At 42.7% G+C, this 21,417-nt stretch overlaps 1 protein-coding gene across 8 annotated transcripts in view; it reads right to left on the bottom strand.

The window, feature by feature from the left end:
* The window catches only part of SAMD12 (sterile alpha motif domain containing 12), a 380,385-nt gene extending 360,091 nt beyond the window's left edge, over nucleotides 1-20,294 (bottom strand). For 4 of the 8 annotated variants that reach the window (XM_035011804.1, XM_035011805.1, XM_035011802.1 and 1 more), the window contains exon 1: nucleotides 20,170-20,293. In XM_035011804.1, coding sequence (XP_034867695.1) covers nucleotides 20,170-20,182 — 13 coding nt within the window. In that variant the 5' untranslated portion in view covers nucleotides 20,183-20,293. Of the gene's footprint in view, nucleotides 1-20,169 lie in introns of all 8 variants that reach the window. The other 4 variants (XM_035011801.1, XM_035011803.1, XM_035011808.1 and 1 more) reach the window with 2 other exon arrangements.
* Between the last annotated feature and the right edge of the window lie 1,123 nt (nucleotides 20,295-21,417).

The raw sequence follows: 21,417 nt of genomic DNA on the forward strand, positions 1-21,417 counted from the left end.
TTTCCGTCCTGCCAGATGTGTACACAGAAGGATCAGAGACAGAAACTGTCATAGCAGTCGTGACCTCTCAAGAGGAAACCCTCTGGGTGAATAGGGCCACACAAAAGAGGCCCTATTCCTTCTGTTGAGAAGGAAATGCAGTCCAGGTGAAACAACTAGAAATCTGGATTAAACCTTTACCCCAGGCCAGATCTACAGCCAGGCTCTCAATGAGGTGAGCTAACACAGCCTCTTCTACTTAACGCTGGTTGGGTTTTCCAATTCCTACAGCAGTCATGTCAAACTACACCTAGTCTCTTGTGACTAGGCAGGCCTTCAGAGGTCAGTAAGGTCCGGTGGCTTTCTAACCTTGTGTGTTACATAAGGAATTTGAATTTTATCCTGAGTTCAGCAGGTTGCCCATGAAGGGTTTTCAGCAAGTTGGTGTTAAGGTTTTATGCCGCTGCCATACAGAGTACCTTTGAGAGGCTCAAAACTGGAGTCAGAAAAACTCATTATAGAGGCTCTTGGATTCACCAGGTGAGAAGAGATAAAGACCTAAGTTAGGGCAAAGGTAGTGAGGATGAGAGGTCTGCCAATGATTTCAATCAGGGGTTGACTAACGTTTTCTATAAAGGTCCAGATGGTAAATATTTAAAGCTTCGTGAACCATACAGTGCCAACTACCCCATTCTGCCACTATACTACAAAAGCAGCAATAAATAAAAAGTCAACTAATGATCATAACTGTGTTCCAATAAAACTTTAAGAAAACAGGTGATTATTTGCCAACCCGGACTTAGACAGTAAAATGGGTCAAACTTGGTAATTCATTGGATGTGAGGGAGGAGGGAAGTGAGTCAAGGTAGCTGCTAGGTTTTTGGATCGTTATGTTCTCCGTGGTTGCCCCAGAATATAAATTCATTGAGTCACTGAATGTCAGGAGGAGGACAGAAACTCATTAAAATTACAGAGCCAATAGCCTCATTTTACTGGTGATAATATTGAGGGCAGGTGCCTTTGAGGTAGCAACTAGTCAGCAGTGCAAGCAGGACCAGAATTTCTAACTCTGGTTTCAATCATACCTCTATTACACAACATTCCTCTCTTCTAGGTCTCTAGATAAAGATTTCTCTTTTTCTCAATACCACAGTGTTGCATGTAATTATTGTATATTTAATAAACATTACTAGACATCTATGATGACCTCTCCGTGGTCCTAGGACAGTCTGTCCCTCAGGAGCCTTAGTCTTATCTTTGTTACACATATTTCCTCCAAGCCATTTTTGTGCTTTTGATTTTTTTAGATTTGACTTTTTTTTAAGTGGTTGTAAAACCTACATCATACTTCTTTGCTCTAAGGATTATTCACTTTCTAATCTGAACAATGTTTTATGTTAAAAGCACAGAGAATTTATTCAAGCCAAGAACTGAAGAACTGCTTATTCAGCCTCCTGACAAGAATCCCATACAGGCATTATCAGAACATAACCACGGTCAACTCCAATTGAAGACAAAAAAATCCTACTAAAAGGCAAGCAAAATGCCTTATGACTGCTATGCAAAACTAAAAACCATACAAAGAGAAAAGGGCTAGGAAAAAATATGCCAAATACTAGCAATACCTGTCTTTTGAAGGTGGGTCTATGGATCACTTTTTTCCATTTACTTTCTAAAGAGTATATATTATAAGCATGTAATCACAATTATTTTAAAAGGTTAATTTAAAAGGTAGGGAAATGTTGCTATGTTGCATTTTTTTTAATTCTTGATTTTTTTTTAATTCTTGAATTTCTAATAGTGTCTTGCTTTAGGACATGAACAGAATATATTAAATTATGTAAAAATTTAAAAACCTTTAAGTTTACAACAAACTATGCTTTCAGGTCTAAATAGCTGATGTAGCTTTATAACTGCAGAAGTTATTTTTTTTTCATGCCCAGTGCATGACTCTTCCTCAAGTATTATCCGATTTTCCAGTACAGCTCCTTTTTTGCCTCATCTTCTGACAATCCCAAAATGGTTGGCCAACCGAGTATCATAAGTTCAAGTTTTTTTCTGGACAATTATCTCTAAACAGGTTGCCTCACATTCTCATCAGAAGAGAATTCTTAGTTCTGTGATCTCACTCTGCTTGCTTCCTTCAAGGAATCTGGACTCCACTGTCCCTCCCTGAGAATGGGAGCCCAGAGGCCAAAATGGAGGACAAGTAGCCATGCCAGTAGCCATCCTTTTGGTTTGACAGTTGGCTCTTCTAAAAAGCCCGGCTCAGCATTATCAAGCCCTCAACCCCATTCCCACTCCAATGATGAGGGACCAGTGGGTAGACACAGAGGACAGAGAGGAGAAAAAGCTAGTTGGGATGGAAAGAGGCAGCTGTGGGTGCCCCTTGGAGACAGCTCTCCATTCTAAGTTCAAAAAGACCCAGTCAGCAGAAAGCAGATGGGAAAGCCTCTAGAAGCTGTCAGCAGAATGTTGCTTAAATCAACATCCGAAATGCTGTAACCTGAACGGACAGTTACTAAGAGCCCAGTCAGCCCTGTCTTCCCCCCCTTGCCCTTTTCAGGCCAACACATGGCTGGTGCCACCTCAATACTAACTCCTGATCCTAAATATAAAGAAACACTCTTGCCCCAAGAAGTCCCATGAACAGGACGCCTCTCTTGAGGTTGAATCTCTTTGGGTTTGCATGAGCACCTTTGTCACATCTTAGTGTATGCCCATGCACTACAGCACTAGGGTGGGAGTTAGGGAACTTGGGCTTTTCTACATCCTATCACATGTTGTTCTGAAGGCATGATGCACTGAGCAAAATATCAGTTCATTTCACAAAAATTTTCTGAGCACATACCACACACCATGTTTTTTGTAGTAAAGGGAAACTTCTGGTTAAATCATCTCCAGAAATGATAATGCCTAGGGGCACCTGGGTGGCTTATTTGGTTAAGTGTCTCCAGCTCAGGTTATGATCTCAGGGTCCTAGGATGGAGCCCATGTCAGGCTCCCTGCTCAGCAGGGAGTCTGCTTCTCCCTCTCCCTCTGACCCTCCCCCCAGCTTGTGTGCATGCTCGCTCTCTCAAATAAGTAAAATCTTAAAAAAAAGAAAGCATAATTCCTATAAAATCTACATTTAGATTGCTAACTTTCTTAGAAATAATACAATTAACTATACCCAGACATTGAACCTTATTTGGAAATTACGAAAATGAATGGGTAAGGGCACAGACTTTGGAATCAGATTTTGGAGTTTGAATATTGGGTCTTCTGAGTGATTAATCAGTCCAATAAAAAGGACCTACACATTCTAAGACAATCCCCTCCCTGATCCTAAAAATTCAGCAATACATTGCTTATAATGAAGACCAGGATTGACAGGTCCCATCCATTGAGAACTGTCAAAGAAAACAAAGTGGGTCACTCAAGTATGAGCAGAGAGAGCCTAATATCTACAAACACCTGAATATCTAACAAAAACAGAGACCAGAATGAATGGGGAGGGGGAAAAAAAAAGCAACGTGGAAGAAACATGGAGAGCAAAGTAAACAACTGAACAAAAAGGTTAGCATTAATATCCTCAATGAAGTATGGAAAGACATTACATCCACAAAGATTAGAAGGCTATAAAAATTTCAAGAAAAAAAACCTCTTGGAAATATTAAAAATGATAAATGCTTGAAAGATAAAAATCAAAAAGTACAAACAAAAAAGAACAGATGAGAAACAGGAAACTGACAGACTAAAAACTAGTCCAGTAACTTTATCATCTTAAAGATAGCAGCTAGATAAATAAAAAACAGAGCTGGATAAAAGGAAATGAAATAATTCAAAAGAAATTCCCTGAAGTGAATGACATGAGTTTCCACTTCTTTGAAAGACCACAAAATACACAACAGATAACAATAGGCTCACAAGGCATAGTCTCATAAAATTTCTCAACATTAGGGAAAAAGATTAAATAATTTCAAGAAGAAAAATTATTTCATACAAATGATCAAGAATCAGAATGGCTTCAGATTTCTCAAAAATCAAGACTGGAAACCAGAAGATATTAGAAGCCTCAAAACTGTAAGGGAAAATAGTTTAACTTTTTAAAATTTAATCAAGTTATCAATTAAGTACAAGGATAGAATATTTTCACATATGCAAATTCTCAAAAGCATGCTTCCTATGTACCTTTTCTCAAGAGGTAACTGGAGGATGTGTTCCATCAAAACCAGGTGAGAACAAGGTAGGATGAAGACCCAGAGTCCTAAAAGAGGGAAACTAACACAGACATAAAAAAAAAATGCATCTGAAGGACTGAGGTGAAAGGCAGTCCAAACACAACAGCTCTGAATCAAGTCTAGAGACCTATTTGAAACAAGTCAGCATTTGGGGGGAAATTTTCTTCAGTGAGTGGAAACTGACAGAATACCTACTGCATGAATGTACTGGAAGGAGATTTAACAGAGAAACTTCTGGTTCAAATTAGTGGTAAGTTTAGAGAACACTAAGCCAACAGTAACAACAATATAAAGCAATTTTCTAAAGAATGATTTTTATATTATGCTCACATAATAAAATCTAAATTTTAAGTTTATAAAGTACTTGTCATATTCCCTGGCATATAGTACGAACTCAATAAATTTAGCCACTATTATGATAATTTCAACTCTACATATATACACAAGCTCCACTCTCAACTTCTTTCACTAAGTAGCCTCAGGAATTTATTGCCCACAGCCTATTACCTCATATGCAAAATGGGAATAAATACGGTGTAGCAGGCATCACACAGAATATTTAGAAGTAACAATCCTTGGTATGCAGCAAACATTTACTAAATGGTAAAGGATATTTATCTTTCTATACTCATATAAAATATTTATAAAATAAAATACTCTTATATAAAGTATGTTTTGTCACTTAAAAAATGAAACCCTAATTTAAAAAGATTAACACCAAGGTCAAAAATAAATATTGGCTGAATATAAGAATTGCAGTGTCTCTGAATGTTAACTTAAAGATTTTAAACACTAATAAAGGTGGCTGAAGACTCCACATACTAACAAAGATCAAGGACACGGTACAGAAAGACTAGATAGACCAGGACAGGAAGTCAAAATGAAACTAAAAAAAAAAAAAAATGTAGGTAGAAAACCTTGTTAGAATATATTGAAAAATCAGAAGAGAAGGTCATGGCAATAATCAAATAAAAGTAGTTCACGTGAATAATCAATAATCTGTAATAAAGGTAGAGGAACATAGCTTAAGTGTGACAGGTGTGAGTTCTACAACTAACTTGAATCCTATCCTCATCTTGCACAGACCTCTCATTCCATCCAACAGACACACCTTTTCTTACAAAAGGTAGGCTTTTCAGGAAACAACTGAGGGTTGCTGGAGTGGTGGGGGGTGGGAGAGATGGGGTGGCTGGGTGATAGACATTGGGGAGGGTATGTGCTATGGTGAGCACTGTGAATTGTGTAAGACTGTTGAATCACAGACCTGTACCTCTGAAACAATACATTATATGTTAAAAAAGAAGAAGAAGAAGAAAGCAGGAGGGGAAGAATGAAGGGGGGGAAATCAGAGGGGGGGACGAACCATGAGAGACGATGGACTCTGAAAAAACAAACTGAGGGTTCTAGAGGGGAGGGGGGTGGGGGGATGGGTTAGCCTGGTGATGGGTATTAAAGAGGGCACGTTCTGCATGGAGCACTGGGTGTTATACACAAACAATGAATCATGGAACACTACATCAAAAACTAATGATGTAATGTATGGTGATTAACATAACATAATAAAAAAAAAGGTAGGCGTTTTCTATGGCTCTGATCTTGAAAAGTCATAGGGACAGAATGGACAGAAAGAGAGGATACCCTTCTGAAACTCAGTTATTTGTTGCCCTCACAAGAGCTCCCATCATGGGCCTCATTAAATGCTGTATCTACGGTGAATGAGATTGTTCATTATGCTTACACAGTGACCAAAACCAAAATACAAACACATTAATATTTTATCAACTAAATACCCATTGAGATTTGCTGGAATGACAAGTTACACCAGGTATAATGAGTTACTTAATATAAAGCCCAGAAGGAAATATGGGGTGGTGTACGGGCTGACATTTTTAGTGGCAACAGAGTGGGCACTGAAGTCACCTGAACTTGGGTTTGTATTCTTCCTCTGCCCACTCACCTGAACTTGGGTTTGTATTCTTACTCTATCATTTACCAGCTGGTGACCTTGAGGAAATTATTTAAGCTCTCTGGGCCTCGACTGTTCCATGGAGGAAATGGAGATAATATTAAGAACCATCTCATGGGATGGTGAACAGGTAGGATATGCAGAACAAACAACCAGTATGGTCTGGACTACAACCCATCAGAAGTCATTGGTTATCAACAACCGATGTAGCTGTACCAGGGTATTCTGGCTGAAGACCAACCCTAGCTACTAATATCACTGAGTGCCTAATAAATGTTAGCTATTGTTATCCCTAGTTTCTTTTGCCTATGGTGACTATGAAGGATTTTCATACCCAGAAAAAAAATATGTTTAAATATTACTTTAATATAGCTATTTAGAAGATATAGCTATGGCAAATCAACAAAATAATGGGAGAGGAAAAAAAAAAGAATTTAACTTCTCACTATCTGAGCTAAGGATTGGGTGACTCCGGAGAACTATAGGACCTCTGGCCCCACTCTGGCTGATGTCATCTGTAATTTCAGAAAAACTCATGATCCCTTGTAGAACATCCCACTTGCAAACCCCTTCAAAGTAGGCATTGTGCCACCCCTTCAATCATGGCAATAGTAATAGAAGCCATAAAAGACTCAAGACACCAGCTTCTAAATCTAAGCTTTGCCGCGAATACGTTACGTGACCTCGGGTGAGGGAACTTTCACATCCTTATTTATGAAATGGGAATGAGAGCGTCTGTTCCAGCTGCCAATGGATCATCTGTTCAGATGAGAAACTGTACTTTGGAAAGCACAGAGTGCTGTGTAAAGCCAAGGCGGTAGGATTTCAATGATGGCGGCCTTGGGGTGAGCCCCAGCAAACACGTGGGTGCCAAAGGTACCAGCTATTGAGTTGCAATTAAGAAACTCCGGCCAGGCAAAGCAGGTCAGAGGGAGGCAGGAGTTGCATGGGGGTGGTACAGAGGCACTTAGCCAGCAATAGAACTAAGCATCAGCCAGAAAATCACTCTCCATTAGCATTAGAATCGGGGACGATGGCATCAGCACCCTGGAAACCTAAATCTTAAAGCTTTAAAAGCAGGAAGGGGGCAGGAGATAGAAGGAAATAGGGAGCATGTTCTTATCTTGGCAAAACTGTGAAACTGGCCAAGTTTATTTTCAGTACGTTTTTCACTTTTCCTGACATTGCCCCTACTGTTTTCCTGAAACCCCAAACCTAGGTTGTAGGATCAGAGCGCCCTCGCGGTACCTGCTGGTTGGCCTGTGCACCCAACCCCTGCTCCGCAGGCAAACACCCACCAAGGCCTAACCTCTCCAGAAAAAGGACTCCTATTCTGAAAATTATACCCTCCTCCAACATTTGTGAATTCCAAGTCCTATTCCATACCCGTCCGACCTGGAGTTATTACAAAATGAATTCACAAGAAAATGGCAATGGCCCATAGATTCTTAAAAGTCATCCTTTAATAGCCTCATTTTTAAAGGGAATTCTAAGGATGATAAGGTCTCAATCCAGTATTACCCAAAGTTTCCTCACTAGGAAAATGGACAGACATCTTCCGTTTTTATCAAATTCCAGCTCTACTACTTACTACCTGAGTGACCATGGGCAAGTTACTTAACCTCTCTGTGCCCCTTTCATTATTTATAAATGGAGATGATCCTGGTACCTACTATACAGGACTGATGTGAAGGTGCATGAGTTAATATAGAATAAGCAGATAAGACAGTGCCTAGTACATGGTATTAGTATTTCTCAATAGTTTGATATTTTAGTTAGAACACTCATTTGCACCAGGCACCACCCATCCCTCCCAGAAAAAAAACAATACCTTCCCCAAGAGGTAATACATCTAAACTCCTGATGGTCCTTGCTCTACCAGTTTTCCCTTCTTTGTATCTTCAAATTCTCTCTTTCCACTGGGTCAGTTCACACACATCATCTACAGACTCTCAAATACTCCTAGCTTTAAAAAAAAGAAAAAAGAAAAAAGCTTCCTTTGAATTTGTTTCCCATCTAGGTCAAGGCCTCCATCTTCCTCCTTATGTCTTCTCACCATGTTGACAACCTTTAATCTCGATCGCTCTCTTGATAGAACTATTTCTCCCTTCATTCCACTTCAATACATTTGCATCAAGAGTAGTGTCCTCATCACCCATTTAATCCTTGAATTATTATAATATGGATTTGCTTCCCCATTTCATTAGAATAGCTCTTACTACTTGCCAAACCCATGGACACTTCCCAGCGTGCACCTTGCTGGCATGATCCTGGCACACTCCATTCTGACATGGAGTCCCACTACCACTGACTGCTTCTCCCGGTCTCCTTCAGCTTCCTCGTCCTACCCCTTCCACACTGTAATTGCCTGGCAGACACACTCCTCTCATACAGGAAGATCTCCATCTCTCACCCACATGTGCACGGAAGGATGGGAGAAGGACACCACATGAACCCGTGGGAGAAAGGCATTTGAGGTGGGAGAAGAATATAAAGATAGGGTGGGGAAGGATTCAAGATGCACCACAAGCCAGCAAACAGCTGATCCCTGAGCTCCAGGGACTATCAGGGCAGATCCCTAAGGAAAAAGGGAGGGAAATCGGCCTGGAGCAGGAAGGCCCTAGCAGTCCAGGAAGGGCTCTGGCTGCTAAGGAGTTTGGACTTTATTTTATTGCAGTGGCGAAGAGTCAGGAGCAATTACATGTCTGCCACACCCTACCAGGCAATCCTCCCATGCATTTTCCTGTTTTCTAAGGTAATTTATTATTTCAGACTGGGGAAAGCTACCAAATAAAACAAATAGAGTTCATCTTTTTAAATTTATAACCACATTATTATACTCCATAGACTGTTGAGTATCCTACCCCATTTACCATACACAAGAAAGGTCAAAATTGATGTTTCTGCAATATACCAGAGAAGTGTGCCCCAAAGAAGGAAACAATCCCAAACCCTAGCTTCCTTTCCCCCTGTGAATATTTCTCACATCTCTTCCTTTGCTCTTATTACTTCAGCTTGTTTTTTTTCCATTTCTCCAGGTTATGACCAAGCTGTCTATAGCAGTTCATTCACTCTTCTCTTTAAAACTATGAGGACTTCTCCTGGGGAGTCCAGGGCAGTGGGTGGGCCACTGCTGTGGGTGTGACAGCTCCCTGATTAGGAGCTCAGAGCCCCCACACAGCCTACCCTGCTCACAGGTCCTGGCCACGCCTGCACCTTTTCTACCGGGATACCTTCACAATCTCTGACCTGACTGTAAGTCTCACGATGGTAAGGTTCACAGCCTTCGATTCTTTTACATTGCCCAGTGCCTTTCATACTGCTGAGCCTATCACGGGTGCACAGTGAATAGTTCTTGTCCAAATCAAGTAGAAATTTACACTCATTTGTGCTAGGCATGCAAGTGAACTTGGAAGGCAGCATGGGGAAACAGCAACAATAAAAACCTGAAGACCTGGGGCTCCTTACAAGGAAAGAAGCAAAACTGTGCAAAGCAATATCAAGATAAACACCTTATTACTGATTTGATCCCAAAACCTGAGTTTTTCCTATTGTAGAGCCCAAATAAGCAATATTTATTTTACCATAATGTTGTTTTTCCTTAAATTATGAACCTTTCCATGAGAGAGCTAGTAAACTGAAACCACCTACGGAACTAGAACAAAACCAGAAAGCAACATAGTACAGTGAAAAAGAACTCTGGAATACGGCAGATTTGGCAAGAAAGCCTGGTTCTACCACAAATTAGCTGTGTGGCCTGGCGGAAATTACATATCTTCTCTGGACCTAAAGTCCCTCAACTATTGGATGGGAAAACCACCCATCCCACTGCATTATGAAAACTAATGTTTAGAATGGACACCAAGAACCTGGCTCAGAGTAGGCACAAAATAACATTAGTTATCTTGTTTTCTCTGCAACTGTGTGCCTTTGTTGTGTCAGAGCTGTAGGCACTGAAGATGTAGCAGAAAAAAGTCAAATGCATGTTCTCAGAGGGCTTGTGAGAACAGGATGAAAGCCCCAGTCTTTCTCCCAGTGAAAAATACACATGATGTCCATACACAAATTGTACATAGTTGTGAAGGGATTAATAATCTAAGATCCTAAGAAGAAATCAGGAACCCTGCCCCTCTATCAGTGTCTCCCAAATGTGTTTAGTAAGAATGACTCAGGAATCATGTTAGATTAAGGGCCCCACTTCTGATTTACCAAAACAACAACACACCCAAGGGAGGGGATTAGGAATGTGGGTGTCATGAAGTGTCCCAGGAAAATTTTATCATTAAAGACAGACCTAAAAAGAGGTCAAGGTCCAGCACACCTGCTTTTCGTAGGCTTACCCAGCCATATATTAAGACTGTTAAACTCAACCATTAGGAAGTGCTTGAAAAATATTTGTGAATGTAAAAAATATTCTAAGCTACTGAAGTAAATGTTCTACCCCCACAAACTTCCTTGATGACTCCAACACAAACTGTTGATCCCAGTTTATCCACACAGAAGTACTTATTAAGGACCCCAACATAAAAAAAAGCTAATTTTTCTCAGAAAACAGAGAAAGCAAGAGCTCGGGCATCACAAGGCTCTGACACACATCTACTGACTCAGCCAAGACCAAGAGCTGGGATGCCCCACCCCTACTTCTTGGTGACTGGTTGCTCTCTCCTACACCTATAAATAGCTGGTCATCAAGGGGGCAATACAAACTTGAGACAAAAATCAAGTGCAAAGTACATCTACTGAAGTCTGGTTAATAATATACTCACCTCCATGTAATGCACATGCATATAGGAATTCTGTAGCAATCCCAGATTCAAGTATTCTATGCCAAAGTTACATGGACCAGGGGAAAAATCCTAGTGGAAATCCTAGTGTGTTAGCATCCAAATTATACCTCCAAGACTACCGTTTGTGCTTGGAAACAATTCTGCCATCAGGACTTATTCTCAGTTTGAGGCCAGGTAAAATGTGGTCTTTGCACGTGAAACAAGCACCGCTCCCACTACATAAAGGAACAGCTGATGAAAGACCCAATTCTAAATCAGAATGGCACACAGCTGCAAAACCAGCCCCTGGCCCCTGCCATTCTCAAAATTTAAATCATACTAGAAACAGTCAACCAACCTAACAAAACGGAGTTCATGACTCCCCTTGGCAAATAAGGCCAACTCCTTTCAGGGACAGGTAAGTTTGTTCCCCACTCTAGTTAAGCTCCTCTTCTGTGGATTCAAACATGGTCTTCCCTTTCCTGTCCTCATGCTCTTGTCTATCTTTATCCAAGGTAAGCCTTTCCTCATCTAGGTTTCTTTCCTCATTTGACAACAATGACTCAATATCCAGAGCTTGATAAAAGTCCCTTTTATAGTAAGTAACATAAGAATTTGTTAACAGCTTTTTCTTGGATGCAAAACCAGTGGCATTTCTAGGCTATATCCATGCTTGAGATCTGGAGTAACGTCAAAACCAAGGGTGTATATTTGCCATAGCCATATTATACTCTTGTATAATGTAGCACAAAGAGCCCACCTCAGGAAAGCTGCTCCCTCCTAATCCTATCCGAATGCCTAAACTCTACCCCTTAATGCAATTCCCTTATTTTTGTGAGAGCCTCATTATCAATGATTTGTCAATACAGAGAAAATCCAAATTGAGGAAAATTTGGCACAATAGTACGTGTGAGGCATAGGATCTCTAAAATACAGCTTGGCCGTTCCTTATAAAGTTAAAACACATTTACTATAGGACTCAAAAACCTCACTCCTACCTCTTTATACAAGAGAAACTTACATTCACACAAAAACTATTTACAGTGGTTATTCACATTTACCAAAAACTGGAAACAACCCAAATGTACTTCAACTGGTGAATGGATGAACGGTGGTATGTCCATTCAGTGGAATATCACTCAGTAATGAAAAGGACTGGGTGGCTACATGCAACAATATGGGTGAACTTCAAGTGCATTACACTAAATGAAAGCAGCCAGACTTGAATGGCAACATAGTATATTATTTACATGACATTCCCCAAAACGCAGGAGCGCAAGGATGGAACTCCGATGTTGGTGAAGGGTAACTACAAAGAGGCACAAGGAAACATTTTGGGGTGTAGGAAGTAAATTTGATGTTAGTAATGATTATAAGACTGAATACATTATATTTGTCAAAACTCAAAGAACTACAAAAGGTGCATTTTATGGTATGTAAATGACCTAAATAACTCAAGTTTTAAGTTTCTTAACCTACTAATATAGAACAAAGAGAACATTTGAAATAGGGACTCAAGTTTCAAAACCATGAAATAGTTTAAATATTTTATCTCAGGAGAACCTGAGTGTTTTTTTTTTTAATCAATTTAACCAAATTTAGATTATGATTGTAAATGTGTGTTAATTCTTAGACAAAAAGAATCCATTTTTTGTTATGTAGCTTCTACAAGATTTATATCAGCTGGACAAAACATTTTTCATTTTACATTTGACTCTTTATAGCCTATTTATATAGAGACCTCTTTTTTTTCCCCAAAAAAATATATTAGGGCATCAATTTTCACCAAAGACTTCTTAATCCTTAGATGATCCTAATATTGTTCTTTGGTGCCTATCAAGTCACCATGTTAGGTTGATTATGGTCTTCTTTAATGGTTATCTGGCCTAACTCAGCCATATCGTCTCTGGAAAACTAATGGAATCATGCAGCTCTGACCCAATGTCAATTTTATAGAGTGCTTAAAATTTTTCTTCTTTTGCAAGATCTGAAATTCTGCTTTGCAATCAATTTACATATTGTATGGCTGGGGGATTATCAGACCACTAGACAGCCCCACCGATAAAAGAGCAGGTGTTAAGTGACAAGTAAATTTTGGGTGGGGAGGGGGAATCATTTAAGTGATGAACCTTTAGTGAATATACTGTTATAACTTTTACTTTCCTCTTCGGCCTCATAACTGCAGGGAATCAGATAATCAGATAATACATTAAAAGTGAAGATGCTTCATATTTTACCAATTACATTTTGTTGGTCTTACCCAACTCTGAGAACCTACATTCCTTCACGGAGCACCTACTACTATGCCAGACACTACATTATGTGGCCATAAAAATGGCTTATATGCTTTTTTTTTTAATTAACATAATGTATTATTTGTTTCAGGGATACATGTCTGTGATTCATCAGCCTTAGACAATTCACAGCGCTCACCATAGCACATACCTCCCTCCCCAATGTCCATCACCCAGCCACCCCATCTCTCCCACCCCCTCCACTCCAGCAACCCTCAGTTTGTTTCCTGAGATTAAGAGTCTCGTATGGTTTGTCTCCCTCTCTGGTTTCATCCGCTTAGATGCTTTCTTAAGTATGGCAGGAAGGAGACATCACTGCCATCATGTTGTCTAACATTTACTGAGTGTTTATTGAGAACTACCAGAATCGGCCAGAATTGGCCCTCTACATGCCTATGAGATCATTACTATTGATATTCTCGTTTGCTAAATAAGAAGTCTCAGAGCTGTTCAGTGAATTACCCAGGCCCACACAGCAGGTCGTCAGCAGAGCTGGGGTTCCCACCCAGTCTAGCTGCAGAGATTGTACATTTAAAGACAGCTACAGCCCTCACCATAAGACACAAGCAGGCCTGAGCCCGTTCTGGCCCCAGCTCTCCAGGTGAACTATAGCTTGAGGCTTCACACCCCATGATCAGTCCACAAACATCTGTCAAATCACTGAAGACTTGGGAGTTTCCTGGACGAAATACCACCAAACACAGCAGCATGGGCAGCTGAGGAGCAAAGAGCTGAACTTGGCATCTGGCTCCTCCCAGCCTCAGTGCCCTTGGAAAAAGTCTGAAGGCAGGGAGGCAGCCGCCCCTGTCACCCAACAGCTGCCACCCCTTCGTGCTCTTCACTTGGGGAGGCAAGCTGTGCCTGCAGCTTCTTGCACCCACACTTTAGAAAAACCAGACTAAATATAGCCAAGTTTGCTCTCATGAGCCAGCTCAGAGCTGGTAGTGCTGCCACATTCTACTTCAGAAAATTGGGGAGAAATCAGCTTGATTTACAAGAGAGCTGCTTTCCTTGCTTCCTCCTGTGGTTTCAGAAGGACTGTGTGCAAGATCCAACTGGACTGCAGGGAGTGCTGAAGGTTTGGCCAAGCAGATAATAGAGCCTGCAGGAAAAGGAATGTACCAGACGTGACTTAGGGTAGCATCCCCATTCACTTTCCTGCCCGTAAAGGGCTAAACAACCACAACGCTGAGACTTTGGGGAAAAAAATCCATTAAGTAGAACATACTCTAAATACACCACTGTTTCATGCCCTTTCTGCCATGCCCCACCCATCGATATCCTGGACCAAAGCTCACGCGAATGCTCCTCCCTTGGTTAGGCTATCCCATCCAGCTCAGAACTAAATGCTCCGTTTGTTCTCAGACCTCCCATGTAATGTTGCTTGTACTTTTACTTAGCACTTAGATCATTCCACCTAATCTGTTCCTTGGTCTCCTTCAGCAAAGTGATGATGGGGAGGTACAGAACGGGCTAAGGTCCCTTCTTTATTAGACTCTCCCCTCCGCCCACAAATCTAGTAGAGTTCCCTGAACACAGGCTGTGTTCTATTGCCTATGAGCAGAAAATACAAAACCTATATGAATGCCAGTGAAAGGGTTTGCAATTCCCTGCCTTTCTCCTAACTAAATGCATGACATGGGACCCTCCCTGGAGTTCAAGCACCGGCTTCGGATCCCGGGCTGCCCCTCCTGTGCAGGTCACCACAGCATCTACCATGACTCAGCCTAACAGAACACAGTGACCGCAGCAAGTCCTGGGCAATCTCCCATTATGAGCGCCAGCACTTGTTTCTTCTGGCTTAAGAGAACATACAGCAAGACAGAAGAAAGGGCTGGGCCAGGCAATGCAAGAGTAGGATTAAACTGAAGCCCTCCCTGTCTGAACTAGCTGAGAGGTCCCCAAGAAGTGATGGGAGTGGCAGGAACCACCCCCAGCAAGCATGGAGGCAGGGTTTGAGGCCCCACTTCTCACACTGGATAGGAATTTTCCATGTTGGGCTTCTAATCACTACTCTCAGGTCTTAAAGGGATTCATAGAAGCTGCTGGTACAGAAAAGTCAAATCTTATGCGCTAGAGAACAAAATTAAGTTTAGGGTGGGGGAAAGAAGGAAAAAAGACCCCTCCGTGATAAGTTGAAGTGGAACAAAATGGGGCAGCAGCTAGTTGAACAAGAACATCCTAATGCACAGGTAAGATCCCGTTAGGGAAACTAGTCTACACTCCCACTGCTTCTACGGCTCCTACTCTGTGGGGGTGAACACAGGTGGGAGTTCTCTCAGGGGTCTAAGGGGCTACTGGAGGAATCAGAACCATCCATCATCTCCCATTAATTGTCTTCTCATTCATTCAACAAGCTTCATAAAGGGTCTACCACGGGCCTGGCCTAAGACACAGTGCCTACCTGCACCGAGCACCAGCACCACCAAGTACAAGAGGTGATTACACTCGATGTTTTCAAGAAGGAATCGCAGTTAGAAAAATGTCGGTGGGCTAGCTCTGACAGCCCTCCTTGCTTCAGGCTTCACAGGAGGGGAAATCCGTGAGGACACTTCGGTCTCTCCCCACTCTCTCAGGGGTAATTAGATTCAGAAGAGGACACAACTACCGACATTCAAGTCTAGGAGAGGGAACAAAGCACACGTGTCTCCTGCCTCTCTCCTTCCCTTGGAGTCCCATCTGCCTGCTGCAGGAGCCTATGTTCTCTGGGCTCCCCAGGCTGTTACAGGGGCAGCAACTCCTAGGAGGGACAAGTGCTCTGCTTGGGTGCAATATTAACAAGTCTACTTTATCATCTAACCCAAAGCCAAACAACAAACCAAAACACACACAAAAAAACCAAACCAAACCAAACCAAAAAAAAAAAAACCCCACCAAAAACAAAAACCCATGGAGGTATGGAGGTTTGTAATAAAGAGGACACTTGTATCTCCCATCATGAGTCTCTGTGACTCAGTTCTGAATTCAAATGGGGTAGAGAGCCTTCACTGACGACTCCTTCTCTTTGCTATGCTTGTCTGAGTAGCTCATTTGCTCTTTCTCCCAGCTGCTATTATGTATTCTTACAATAACTTGGTGATGGGCAGTTTTTTTTTTCTTTTACAGGAGAAAAATTCTAAAACCTGAGCCTTGAATGACTTTGAGGCCATTTGATAGCCAATGTGTTCATTTAGGATGGAAAGTTCAGATTCCTTAACACAGATATGTCATCTAGAGCATACTGCCTTCCATTTGAAATCTTTGGGGATGGGGAGTGCTGAATATTGGAAATCATTTTTATGCCACATAAGAGTCTACTAGATCTGAAATAGAAGCACTACACACAAAAGTTTATCCACCCCACTTTGCTTATGCAGCTCTGAGGATGAAGCAAGAAGGGAAGGAAATGTGAACAAGGAGTAGGAATACCCTTCTCTTGCTTCAGCACATTTATACTCCATTCATGAAACAATTACTGCAGTCCTTTAAGTGCCAAGCACCAACCTTGGAATACAGAGATGAATACAATACTGTCCCTGATGAGTTCACTTTTTTCCTCTCCCTGTGTAATAATGCAATCCATTTCTGTTAAACATCACCTCATGGACACAATCATCTACACAGTCTGTCCATGGAGAACGGATTACTTTTTGGTTTCTGCATGCTACCTCTCTGTAGTGGCCCTAATTTTTCCAGTTATCTAGGGTAATTTACTAAAATACATTTTTTTTTTAAAAGACAATGGATGTAAACATAATCCCAACCTAAATGCAGACCATGTACTCTATGGCTGGAAAGCATAACCCTAAGCTGCCCAGCTGCCTGTAAATGCGAGGCATGGGTCGCCACCACGCTAAGGAATAGAAACAAGATACTGTAATTAAATTCAGAGAAGAAAACATAACCCAGGGTAGCCATAAAACAAAGGGCACCTCTTTATCATCTTAAACTCAAGGCTAAGGGTTCAGCAAAATGAATGAGCTCCCTATTCTTAACACTTTTACTACTTTTAGCACTTTACACTTAACACAAGGTCAAGCTTACTTAAACAGGTTACACATAATAAAAAAACCTTCTACTTTGCTACTAATTAGGTTTGTATGAATAAGTGAAAATTCAGGATACAAAACATGCCAAACAGTAAAGCTTTTCTTTGTTTTGTTAAGAAGGATGGGAGTACAAAAAACATTTACTGAGGATCTATGTTCAAAGCACCCTCCATAAGCCCTCTCCTTTATTAAATCCTCCCAACTTTCCTAGGAAGTAAACAGTAGTGTACCCTTTTCCCCAGATGCAGAAACTAAAGTTCAGATGTTAAGTAACACGTCCTATTCCACTTCCTCTGGCCAAATTCCTTCTCTGAATCAGTGTTTCTCAATGAACCTAGGGACACTGGCTGTTACTTGGTTTTGGGTTGTGAACTTTGTATGGGATGGCCATGCACTGAGGGACATATAGCATCCCTGGCCCATGGACAAAAAAAAATACCAACAGCAGACCCAACATATCCCAATCACACACTTGGAGGACTGTTACCCCTTGGATGAGAACCACTGCTCTAGAAGATTCTTTGAGCATCAGGACAAAAGACTGAAGAGAGGGGCACTTCCTTTAAAAATTTCCCTTACCTTCAAATCTCTCAGAAGTCCCTTATTTTATGGCGCTTGGGCTCCTAAGAAAGCCCCATGCACACTTATGGAGTCAGTTACAAAAGTGGCCATGAATTTATTTCCCATACATTCCATAAGCATTTACTGAGAACCTACTCTGGGTCAAGTACTGCGCTATGGGCTGAGAATATAAAGTCAAAAAGTACAAGGTCCCAACCCCGAAGGGGTTACTGGCTTATAGTCTAGTGAGATTGAGTATGGAAATGTTAAAATAGGTGTAAGCACAGGTACTAGGAAAGCTTAGTGCAGAAGGCACCTCCCACAGACCAGGGCAGAGAGCTGGGAAGGCAGAGGGAACAAAGGGTTGAGACAGGCTCCCAGAGGAAGAGAAGTTTTCCCTGAGCCTTTTGAAAGATCAAGTGAGAGTAGCCAAGAAGCGCCCACTAGGCTGAGCAAACTGCCTTTGCAAAAACAGAGCTAGGGAATCCTCTTTGCAGCTGAAGTTTAAATGACTTCCTTCAGTCCTCAAGTTGAGACTTCATTGTGATTCAAACTTGGGATCTCCTGTTTACTAGACAAGCACTTGAACCAAAAAATCTCTAGAAAATAAAATAAGTCTCTGCAGTCTACATGTAGTTCATTCCAAAGTTCTTGTTTTCTTGCAAGGTCTGACTGCTGGTATAACTCATCAGACGAGAAATATGACTAATTTTATACTTCTTACAGTGAACAGGAAATTGTTTTCAAATACACTGCGGACTGGCAACCAGTGGGAGTGTCCCTCACTTGGAAACACAGAAAAGTGCAGAGAAAAAGAGAATAACCAAGGTCATCTGAAGGGTGAGGCAAGAAGGGGTGCCAGCAGGTCAACCTAACCCTGGCCTGAAGCTCAGGAGGAACTTTATCTTCTTTATCTTTTTTTGCTCATCTGAAGTCTTGTTTCACTTACAATCAACTGTAACGATGCAGAAAGCCAGATTCTCACCTTATTACGTTTGCACAGTACAGAACACTTAGAAACATCTTTGGCTATTTTTTTTCCAAAGCCATGTATGTTAGAGATGTAATATAAAAACGATAGATGTGAATATAATATAGATAACTAAAAGTAGCCAGCTGGGGCACTCTGAACCTCAGCCCAAAGGCAATAGTTTTTTGAGTTAAGGTACTGAGCAGAAGAACTGGGTTGTTGCTACTTCAGATGGTTAAGTAATTATAATGAGAGCAGGAGTCAGAGTAGTTCAATTGCTCTCTCCTGGGGCAGGGAGGGGAGAGGGAAGCAAGCCTTGTGGTTCCCTCTTGCCTCTAGCCTACAAGGAACAGACTCATTTCCCCTTGGCAAGGAGCCAGATGCACTGGCAGGCATGCCCTCTTTTTCCTACCCCAGTTCCCCTCTTACCTGAGCCACACTCAGGATAACTCTGCGGGGAACTGTAGGCTCTCCTTCAGTCCCATGATTACCGCATTTTATCGTTCAGGCACAGTTTGACCTCTAATTTGACACCGCAAACACATCTGGTCCACATATTTCTCCCCATAAACTACCCTCCACAAAAAAAAGTCTGTGTTCCAAGGGAAGAGAATCTGAAAGGAAGACTCGGGATCCCTCACAAACCTCCTGCCCCTGCTTTCATCCCGGAGGTTCAGAGGAGACAGTATTGTAGAGCCAGAACTGCAAAGCCAGAGGCCATAATTATACTAGAAAAGAGGAAGGTGGTCTTCGAAGAAAAGAATTCACCCACATGGAAGAGACTGGTTGTTCTTTTTTATTCCCGGCTGATTCCATTTCTTTTCTATAAACTTTGCTAACCCCGGGATGGTCGTATAAACAGAGACAGGTGTAGGGACACCTCCACCCTCTGAGTACATCTCCTGCCACCGCCGCCGGGTGCGCAAGATAGGGGCCCTGGACCCAATCGAGGGCCATGCTTCCCGATGACGCACCTGGCCAGGGTCCTCTCCCACGTGTGGGGGGCAAAACGAGCATCCCCAGCCCCCGGGCCACCCAGCCGGCCTCGGTTAAAGGGGATAGCGAAAGGGGCACCTCCGGGCTGAGACCTCATGCCGGTCTCTCCGGCTTTCCCCCCATTTCCAGTACACCGTGTCGCATTAGGGGTACTCTTCGCCTCCAACCACAAAGTCCTGCGCACCTACATGTCTTTCCAAAGCAACTGAAGAAAGCGCCTACTGGCCTTCCGTGGCTCAGGTGAGTGCCAAGAGGTGTAGGAAGAAAGGGCCCGCTCGCCACCACCCTCTTTCCTCTCCTCCCCACGTTCCCCAAGATTCATCAGGGATGTGTGTATTGGGGTGCGCGGGTTAAGAGGGAGCTTAAAATGCCCAAGCGTCCCTTACCTTCCACAGCCATTCTCTCAGAGCTTCCCTAACGCATGCATAATTTTCTCGGCCGAGATACTCCTCCTGCCCCGCGCTCCCCCCTCCTCGCGCTTTCGCCTAAATATTCTGCGCTCATCTGCTCTAGGACCAACCTGCCGCGGTCACGCAAAGCGAGGCTGCAAGCTCCGGCTCCGCGCAGGGCAGCCTGGGAAGTGTAGTTCCCTCACTTCCCTCGGACCCGGGAGGGTACGCCGAATCCTCCCCAGGGGACTGCCCCGTCTCCACACTCGGACCGCAGCTCTGGCTGCAGCCGGCCGAGGCAGAATAATCCCTCCTGGAGCGGGGGGAGGTGTCTCGGGGGCGGAGCCGGCGACCCCCGGACGTGCCCGGGACTACATTTCCCAGGATGCTATGCGCTGGGCTTCGTTCGGCGCTGAATAGAGACCCGAGATTGAGCTCTTCGCTGACAATTGGAAGTGGGTGAGCACCTGGCAGAGGTCGTGCGGAGGGCTGGAGGCGGAGGTGTCTGTGGTGGGATCTTCTGGGCTTGTTCGCCGGCCTGCTTGGCTAACTACTTAGTGAGGAGAGCAGAGCCACCAGCTGGCTGTGGTTCCCCACCTGGGCCAGAGAGCCGCTGCACAGGGTGCGGTTAAAAGTTGTTCCTTTGCGCCCTGGGATACTCGGGGTTCTGCAGAATCCTGCCAAGTGATATAGCTGGTCGTCTGATCCTCCAGGTGGTGCAGGTGGATAAACACTTAACATGGGGTGGGGGATGGCTTAAAAATCCCCAACAGGCATCATCCTCAAGGGGTTATTAGGAACCAAATTTAGGAACCGGGATCCCACCTGAGGATGTCTGATGATGGAAGGCTGTCTTGCTTCCCTGCTAGGAGGCTTTCGGCTTGTTTGGCCTGGAAGCCCATTGACGGTCTGTGATGGGGCCTAATAATTAACAACGCCTAAGAATTCGTGTTCTTTCAACTTCTGACCCTGTGTCCTAACTCCAGGCGTTGGGGGTGCTGTAAGCAGACAGGAGAAAGAAACACGTGGAGGGCAATAGAATTCCAGAGCTGGTAAATACTGATAAAAATGAAGTTCCCAGACCTCTTTTTTTTTTTTTTTCTTGAACGTGGAAATGCAGATGCAGTTATGGCTGGTAGAGGTAAGGGGATGGTCTTAGGGAAAAAATCTGACTCAGGACTGTAGTAAGTCTTTTAAAGGCCTTGAGCTTGGAAATTCGAATGGTGCCACTTCCAGTCAGCACCC

This window comes from Mirounga leonina, unplaced genomic scaffold (assembly GCF_011800145.1).
Source record: "Mirounga leonina isolate KUSES-001 unplaced genomic scaffold, KU_Mleo_1.0 Mir_165, whole genome shotgun sequence".
NCBI classification, from domain to species: domain Eukaryota; kingdom Metazoa; phylum Chordata; class Mammalia; order Carnivora; family Phocidae; genus Mirounga; species Mirounga leonina.